The 9,702-nt window shown below is 47.7% G+C and overlaps 1 protein-coding gene across 1 annotated transcript in view; it reads right to left on the bottom strand.

Moving 5' to 3' along the window:
* Positions 1-9,438, bottom strand: part of Tspan15 (tetraspanin 15) — a 35,547-nt gene extending 26,109 nt beyond the window's left edge. The window contains exon 1 of the mRNA XM_051186771.1: positions 9,260-9,438. Coding sequence (XP_051042728.1) covers positions 9,260-9,355 — 96 coding nt within the window. The 5' untranslated portion in view covers positions 9,356-9,438. The remainder of the gene's footprint in view (positions 1-9,259) is intronic.
* Between the last annotated feature and the right edge of the window lie 264 nt (positions 9,439-9,702).

Here is a 9,702-nt window from a genome sequence, read left to right on the forward strand (position 1 = left end):
ACTCCAGCTGTGGCCTTGACTGGCCTCCTCAGGCCTCCGCACTCATCACCGGCTGTCTGGGATGCTGCTCTCCAAGGGCTGTTGTCTCAGCTGAAAAGGCAGCTCCTGGCTAAGGCCTCCCTTAACCACACCATCTAAAGTAGGAACTCCTGCCCTGCCCACTGACTCCCTGGTCCCCTCCCCCTCTAAGCAAATATGTCCACTTACTTAGGGTCTGTCCAAAAACCTTTCTTGTTCAGTTGTTTCCTGTGCTATCAGTGTCTGGCACACAAGAGGTGTCAAACAGTTGTTGACCACTCCTACCTACCCTAGAAAGAACAGGTGGTCTAACCTAGTGTCTCCTGCCCACAACCAAGGTGTCAACCCAAACCAGCAGGAGACCAAAGTACCCTCTGGGAGAGCCTTTTCCCAATGCCCTGTGACCTAGCTCAGGGGAAGGTATCTTTGCCTCAGGTGCAGCAAGCTGACACAGGAATGTCAAGATCAGTCCCTTATCTGCTTTCCTCTGAGCTCCACCCCTGGGTGTCCCCGTGAGTCACTGAGACAGGAGAGGGGGAGAAGGAAGACAGGTAGCCTGGCCTGCTTCTTCAGAACCATGTACGGTCCTACAGGCTGAGGCAGCTACTCCTCTGCAGGGCGCAAAGGGGTCTTGTGCAGAATTCAGGAGCCTTTGCTGCTCTGCTCTTTCATACAATGGGGGCACTAGGGAGTGAAACCTGCCTCACCCTGACTCTGGCTGTGGGAGGCCCAGGCCCAGGCTGAGGGCCCGACCCCCACTGTCTACTAAGCACAGCAGACTTCTCCAAGGTGAAGGCCACTGGCTTCCAGCTGGGGTTTCACTGTGTTCTCTTTGAAGCATCTTCCTGGAACATGAAACTGATGCTGCCCAAAGAACCAAGGAGAAAAAAGAAAAATCAAGGAAGTAAAATATCTACATATGTACAAGATATCCAAACAGGTGCTAATTAATAACTTGACAAGAGGTCTCCTGGGGTAGGATTAAAGGTAAACTCTTCTCTTCATCGTGTTTTTCTAAACTTCTTGATTTAAAATCAGATACTTGTATGATTTTCTCAAAAACAGAGCTCTTTTTCAAAACTAAGTCTTTGAGAGCCTGGAAGCTCACACTGGTAGACACAAGAATATCACTGGGAGTCCCAGGCCAGCCTGGGCTACATAGTGACTTCCAGACCAGCCTGGGCTAGATACCCTGTCTCAAATAACAATGAGAACCCGTCAGAAACCACTTTGCTTTCAGTCTGAGATCACCTACTACCTATCACATAGTGGGAGGAGGGTGGCTCCTCCCAGAGAGGCCACCTCCCACTTTTACCCGAGAGAGAGAGAGAGAGAGAGAGAGAGAGAGAGAGAGAGAGAGAGAGAGAGAGAGAGAGAGAGAGAGAGAGAGAGAGAGAGAGGAGAACTACAGTACTGGGTAGGGCTGGAAGGTGGTGGGGCAAACCCCTATTTCTTGGCCTGGGGGAGTGTTCTGAAGCAGCTCCCTCCGCTTCACTCCAGACTCCGATGTCTTCTAGATCCCAGGGTGTCTTCAGGGACCCTTCTTGTTCTCCCAGAGCAGTTATCAAACACCTGGCAGTGAGAGGGAGGACAAGTGTGCTAGGCAGTGCCCTGTGTATTTAAGGAGGGGGTGTTTTTAGTGCCAGGCCCTGCTCCCAGCGTGTTTGCATATCAGTCCACTTACTCTCAACGCCCCTGGGCGTGTTCTGCTCTAATATCCACTTGGCAGATAAAGCTTCAAGAGCCCAGGGAAGTCCGCAGAGGCATAGCAGAGTGCAGAGTTCACATTCAATGACAGGGAAAAGAAAGGATCCAAAGGCTGTAGCCTGGGGACCGACCTAGTTCCGGTGGTGCAGTACTCACTGAGGATGCACAAGGCCCTCCCTGGATTCGATCCCTAGCACCACATAGAACACTGGGCATAGTAGTGTATGCTTGTAATTGGAAGTGGAAGCAGGAGGATCAGAAGTTCAAGGCCATCCTCAGCTACATTAGGACTTTGAAACCTGAACTACATGAGACCTTGTTCAAAAAAAAAAAAAAAATTAGACAAAAAAGAAAAGGGAAAGAAAAGGGGGTTAGAAAGAGGGCGCAATGGTTAAGTTCCAAGTTCAGTTCCCAACTCCCACATTGGGCAGTTCACAGCTGCCTGGAACTCCAGTTCCAATGGCTCTGACACCCTCTCTGGCCTCCAACACACACATACACAGGCCATGTGCATAAATTCATACACTCATACACATAATAAATATATAAACCTTTAAAACCAAAAAATAAAAATCAGAGGAATGGCTTGGAAGACTGGCCCATCCTTGGAGAAATCCTTAGGGAAGGCAATTTGTTCCTATTTCCTCCTGCACTCATAATGTCTGCCACCTACCCTCCCCATTCACCACCACCTGGTTCTTCTCCTGATCCCTCAATGACACTACACACACACACTGACCCAAGTGGAAATCCAACAGGCTTGGCAGTGACTGACTGCGAGTTCAGCTTAGCCATCTTCAAGTTCAAAGCCTCGAAAGCCAACCAGCAACAGGGATTCACACACAGCTGTCAGGCTCAGCTCTGTCCGGTGTCTGATCCTGGCTTTGTGGGTATAGGTGAAACTTCATCAACCCCATGCAATAGGCTCTCCTCCTCTTGCATGCTCAGAATGAGCCACACCCTGACCTCTTGGAGCCCAAAGCCCAGCAAAAAAAAAAAAAAGGCAGTGTGTAAACAGATCTTCGGGACATTCTGGGCAATGCTAAAATTAGAGGTGTGGTCTCAAGGCACATGTGTTACAATAATTCACCCTGCATACAGGAAGAGGAGGCACTAGGGGCCTCTGGATAAGACTCACAGTGACAACTTAGGGACATGGCAGACAGAAGCAGGGAACATGGGCCAAGGAGATACCTGGGGGCTCAGGCCAGCCCTGCAGGGGTGATCCTGAACACATTCTTTCCAGAAGACCCCACGGTGTGGGCTGGGGGCATCAGAATAGGTGGTTTTGGGTCTTCTGTGTAACACATGTCCCTCGGGCTTCGGGAACTTTTGACCCTGCCTTGGATCACAGAGTGAGCATGGAGGCCATGGCCCTTAACAGCCACCACATCAAGCCAGGATGCTATAGCCTTGTCCCCCTTTTCCCTAAACTATGTTGCTTTATTGTTGTCTGCTTTCTGTGTCGGGGTGCTAGCTTCCCACAGGTAGTAGTCTTTTAAAATAAATCGGAAGCTGGTGAGGCAGTACATGCCTGTGACACCATCAGCACTCTGGAGGCAGAGGCAGGAGGATCTGGAGTTTAAAATTCAGAGCAACTTCAGGGTCAACTGGGACTACATCAAGACCAGGCTGGACTACTATAAATGATCCTGTCTCAAGACATAAATAAAATTAGGCTGTGTGCCATCGCACACTTCTTTAATCCTGGCGCTTGGGGAGGAGGCAGAGACAGAAGAATCTGAGTTTGAGGCCAGCCTAGTCTTTACCCAGACCTTGTCTCAAAATTAATTAATAAATTGATTGATTAACATTTGGAAAATAAGCCAGTTTAAAGGCATGGTGATACATGTCTATAATGCCAGCACTCAGGATGCTGAGGGACCCAAAGACTGACATGAGTTTATGGGTAGTCTGAGTTATGGAGCATAGCCCTATCTCAAGAAAATAAAACTAGAAAAGAAATATATTAAGTAAATAATATTATAATTATCATTATTTCTATGCAGGGCATTTTAATAACACCTGAACTTAAGGGCTGCAGGTCTAGTTAACAGCAGAGTGCAAGAAGGGAGGGAGGGGCAAAGAGGGAGAGGAAATCCGTTGATGCCCAAGCCAAACTAGCATTTCTACTCTCCAAGACTTTAAGTTCCAGAAATGACTGCAGCAGTATAAAGTCATGGTAACTGAAGAGGGCAGGAGGAGACTCCTGCTTTGGCTGTCCATTCTTACTGGCTAAGCTGAGAATTGACTGTAGGCACACAGCTTTTCCAAAACACATGTGTATATATTCCTGTATTGAGCCACACTTCCACATGCCCTTCACCCCAGCAATTCTTCTGAAAATTAACATATACACACATATGTAAACTAAAATACAGATTCTAAAAGTACTATACTATATACATACATATGCAAACTTAAATAGAATGACCCCCATATTACCCAGAGCAGCAACAGATCAGAAACAACCATAGACTTCCCCAGCTGTGGTCAGATTAAATAAACTTTGGCTCAGCCTAGAGTGAACTCTATAAGACCACCAAATAGAAAGGGGCATCCCCTTGGGGCTCATGAGATGGTTCAGTGGGTCAAAGCTCTTGCCTTGTGACCTCAACAACCTGAGCTTGAGTCCCAGAAAATGTAGGAGAGAACCAACTACAAAAGTTGTCCTCTGAGCTCCAAAATGCAAGTTGTGGTACCTATAACACATACATACCATAAACACACGTAATAAAAAATTAATTAACTAAATGACAGAGGCAGACCTTATATATAATTTACAAAGATTTTACATTGAGCAAAGTCCTGGTGATTTGGTTCGGTTGCTAGTGTTTGCCTAGCATGCACAAAGCCCTGCGTTCAATTGTTAGCATCATATAACCTGGGTGTGGCGGTGCACACCTATAATTCTAGCACCCAGGAGGATCAGAAGTTCAAAATCATCCTCAGGTACTTAGTAAATTCCATGCCAACCTGGGATAGCTGAGATTTTGCCCCCCAGAAAAAAAGCATTAAAGCAAATAAAAAGATAAGGCACTTCCCACAGTTCTCTATGCAGCGCGAGTATGTGTGTATATACTTATATAAACAGTATTATACACTGCATATGCATATTTGTACCAGATCATCCTTTTGCCTCAGATACCTCAGGGGGAAAAAATTACAATAAACTAGTAGCAGAGGTCCCTGTGTTTTAAGACAAGCCAGGAGCAGAAGAGCAGGTTGCCACTGGCCATCTGCTTCATTTCTTATTTTTGAGACAGAAGACTCCACTCCTTTTCTACTTGTGTGGGTATGTGGGTCACAAGGCATATGTGAGGCTAGAGAACAACTCTGTGGAGATGCTTTTCTCCTTCTTCTCTAAGTGAGTCTATAGGCCGAACCCAGGACGTCAGGCTGAGCCATCTCCCCAACCCTCTATGGTAGTTTGATTGTAATTGGCTCCCATAACCTCATTAGTGGTGGCACTATTAGGAGGTGTAGCTTTGTTGGAGTAGGTGAGGTCTTGTTGAAGGAAGTGTGTCACTGTGGGGGCGGGCTTTGAGGTTTCCTATGCTTAGGATACCACCCACTATCTCAGTCCATTTCCCCTTGCCTGCAAGATGTAGGACTCTCGGCTGCTACTCCAGCACCATATCTGCCTGTTCCCCTGATAATGGGCTGAACCTCTGAAACTGTAAGTGAGCCATTCCAATTAAATGTTTTCTTTATAAGAGTTGCTGTGGTCATGGTGTCTCTTCATAGCAACAAAGACCCTAAGACACCCTCTCTTTCTACTTTTAATTTGTACATGATCATGCAATTTCTGTCAATGATAATTTTTAAGGAAAAACATTTACAAGCTGGGCATGGTGATGCATGCCTGCAATGGCAGGATTTCTGAGGTAAATGCAGGAAGATTAAGAATTCATGGTTATGGGCTGGAGAGATGTCTCAGTGGTTAAGAGTACTGGCTGCTCTTCCAGAGGATCTGGATTCGATTCCCAGCAACCACCTGGCAGTTCACAACCATCCGTAACTCCAATTATTGAGATTTGACATACTCTTCTGCCTCTGTGGGTACCAGGCACATATGTAGTGTACAGACATCCATGTAGACAAAACACTTACTTACAAAATAAAAATAAATAAATCTTATTTTAAAAAGAACTTAGGGGCTGGGCAGTAGCACTTAGAAGGCAGAGGCAGGAGGATCTCTATGAGTTCGAGGCCAGCCTGGTCTACAGAGCAAGTTCTAGGAGAGCCAGAACTGTTACACAGAGAAATCCTGTCTCAAACAAACAAACAACAACAACAACAAAAACCCAAAAACCAAAACAAACAAGCAAGCAAACAAACAAACCCAAAGCAAAAACAAAAACCTCAGGATGAGAGAAAAGTCTGTCAGAAGGTTCTTGGTGATAATCTTTGTCTTTTTGTTTTTGTTTTTCCCTGGCTGTCCTAGAATTAGCTTTGTATACCCAGGCTGGCCTCAAAATCATAGAGATCCACCTGCCTCTACCTCCTGAGTGCTGGAATTAAAGGCATGCGCCACTATCCCTCTCTTTATAGACAGAAATGCAAGCACTCACACTTCCGGTTTACAAAGTGAGTAACCCTTGCCCCCACCCATTTTCTTGCCAGGGGTGAGGCAGGAGATGGCATCAAGATAATAGGTTTTTCCATAAATGTTTTCCAATTAGCAGTAAACTCAATCCAGACAAATTACACAACCTGCAGCAGCCGCCACCCTACAGTCACACTCTGGCACCCCAGAAGCCTTGTCCCACAGCTGAATTCTTGGCCTGGGCAGGAGATATTTTTCAGCAGAAATACTATCAGGTATAGGAGTACAGCAAGCTCGGTTGGCTAAAGAGAAAAAGGTCCAAGTTCTGGGTCCTGCTCAGCCTCAAGAAAAGCAAAGCAAGATGTAGGCATGGATGTCTATGAGGGCTGCAAGGGACAATGATTCTGACTTTGCAATTTCATTTGGTTTCGTATAACTGTGTTTACCTTTAGTTTTGGTAAGGTTTCTGGGGCTTTTCTCTAGTGCTGGGGTTTGAACACAGAGCCTCCCACATCCCTGAGCTACATCTCCAGTCCTTTTCTCACTTTTTATTTTGGGACAGTCTCACTAAGTTGCCCAGGCTGCCCTTAAACTCACTCTGTAACTTCAGAAGGCTTTGAACTTGGGATCTTCTGGCCTTAAGCCTTGCTGAATGCTGTGAGGCTCACCACAGTTTATCTCCACATAGCTCTTTCTCATTCACTCTCTCATCACCTAGTCCTAAAAAGGGGACAAAGGGGACGTTGTTCGGTGCAAGGCAGACTATAGCGAATTTCCATTTTACAGGTGAAAAGGAAGGTGTGAAGAGATTGGGCCAGTGGTTACACTCTGAAGAGGAGGAGGAAGGAGGACTGGGCCCCCAACTTTCCAGCCTGTCCCTTAGCCTTTCCTTTTATCTGACTTATGGGCAAAACAAGACTGAGAAGGAACACTGCTTTCCAGGGCTGGCTGTTCTGAGCCCTGACTGCACACTGCAGTGGTGTGAGGAGCTGAGGTCCAAGTTTAATAGACGCTTGCGCCAAGGCACAGGGATCTGTAGTGTTGGAAACTACCCAGTTAATTCTGATGCAACTTTGGGTGAAAATCTCTGAATTATAGCTCAAATCATCAACCACCCACATCTTCGCTCCACCCTCCATCCTTGGGGCCCTGGCAATGCTGCTTATCTTTCTTTCAAGATACCTGGAGTCAGAGAACTGGGCTGGAAGGTAGCCAAAGACTAGAATGAACAGTCTGAGACCCAAGACAGAGATATCATTTGCCCACAACATATCAGTGAAACTGGGACATAGCAGGACTAGAATCAAGATCTGGCTACAGTAGGGTTGCCTCACAAAGAGGTCCCATTCAAAGTCAGCCTTGATGGCCAGCCCAGCAGCTCCTGCTAACAGGAGAGATGCAATGAGGAGCTGAGGAAGAGGAGGTGAAGAAAGATGGAGAAAGAAGAGGGAGGGAGGGTGAAACTTACTTGCAGGGGAGGGGACTCTTTGGGATCTTTGGACAAGCCTATCTATAAATACACACTGGGGGCAGGAGCCTATTCCGTAGATGTGAGGGTTGAGCTAACCTGTGGAAAGATATCCTCATCTCTAGACTGAGGTCTGGTGATTCTAAAATGACCACCTGCTAAGCCAGGGATGATGATACATCCCTGTGATCCCAGTACCCAGTGTGTGGAAGGCAGAAATAGGATGATCAGGAACTCAAGGTCATTATCAACTACACAGTGAGTTTAGAACCAGCAGAGAAAATCTGAGACCCTGCCTAAAAGAAAAAGGAAAAGGAAGACCCTTGGGGTAGCTTATATCATTCATGTCTAGATTCCTTGCCCATAATAACATTGATGGTGCCAGATATGGTGTCTTACAACTGTGATTCCCATACTTGAGAGGCTAAGGCAGGAGGATTACTGAGTTCAAGATTAACCTGGACTATAAGTGAGTTCTAGGCTAGCCAGAAATGCCTAAGACCTTGTCTCAAAAAAAAAAAAAAAAAAAAAAAAAAAAAAAAAGCAAACACATCACACCACCAACTATAGACAGGGCCTCACTGTATAACAACAACAATAATAATATTAGGTGTAGTTGCACATGACTTTAATCCTAGCACTTGAGTGACAGAGGCAGGTACATAAACAGACCCTGATCCAAAACAACAATAATGTTATTTTTTGAGCTCTCTGTGGTCTCATCTTGAACTACTGCCACTTTATTTCCACAACCATCCAAAGGTTTAATAATTACTATCCCCAATTACAGATGAGAAAACTATGATCAGAGAAATGAAGGAACTTACCCAGATCACTCAGCTAGAAAGTGATGGTTAGTATTCAAAACCTGGCTGTGTACAACCACTGCCATCTCGATGCTCCGGAGGAAATGCCAGAAGTCATGAAAACAGTGAGCTAGGAGCCTCAAAGTCCTCTAGTGGAATGCCCTAGTCCAAGAAGGCAAGTGCATCCTCCTCCCATCAAGGAGGAAAGCAAGATGCCCAAGGGAAGCATCTTGGCCGAAAGGAAGGCTCAGGCAAGTAACAGCAGGGACCAGACTTGGAATCCAGGTGGCCACGAGCACAAAAGCTGACCACCTTTCGCTATGCTGATGGGGAGTCACACCCTGCAGGCGTGGTGAGCGCGGCCAACATCGTGCCAACCACCTACCGAGCAGCCAGAGAATGCACAAGGGGCACGGCTGACGAACCAGACCCCATCAGGTAGATGCTCATAGATGAGCAGCACTACAGGTGGGCAACCTCTCTAAAGCTGAGGACTGAGAGGCTGAAATCCAGCAGAGCTGGGGCTGCCACAACATCCCGGTTCCCAGGGAAGTGGGGAGAAGAGCCGTTGCGCACTCCCGGCGGCCTCCCTGGAGGAACTGAAGCTGGATCCAACCACGGATCGGGTCTGAGGGCCATCAAAGGAGTGTGGACCATCCCATATCCTCCTCCCCCAATTCCAGATCTACCAGCTCCATCTCGATCACTCACCCAGAACACGGTGGAATAGACGATGAGAGAGAACTTGAGCCAAAGGTAGGAGAAGCGCGCGCAGTAGCGCACCTGTTCCGAGTCCCCACGGGGCATCGTGGCTCCCGCGCGGGGCTGCGGGGCTGCTCTGGTCCGGCCACCGCTTCTGGCCCCACCTGCGGCTGTCCCGCGGCCTGCCCCGCCACCCGCGCTCTCTCCGGGGACTGACACTGAGGAGCCGCAATCACCGCTCGGGCCAGGAAGCGAACAATGCCTGCGGCCAATGGAAGCGAGGGGGCGTGCCGGGGGCGTGTCCTCAGCGCCAGACGGAGCACAGACCCGGCGAGGGGAGGGGGCAAGAGTCGTCAGAGCGAGCGCCGGGGGTACCAGGTGACCACGCTCCAGAGCCCGGCGTGGGAGCGTGGGGCCTGGAGAGAAGCCGGAGGAAGGGTGAGCGTTCCCAG

Source organism: Phodopus roborovskii, unplaced genomic scaffold (assembly GCF_943737965.1).
Source record: "Phodopus roborovskii unplaced genomic scaffold, PHOROB, whole genome shotgun sequence".
Taxonomy (NCBI): domain Eukaryota; kingdom Metazoa; phylum Chordata; class Mammalia; order Rodentia; family Cricetidae; genus Phodopus; species Phodopus roborovskii.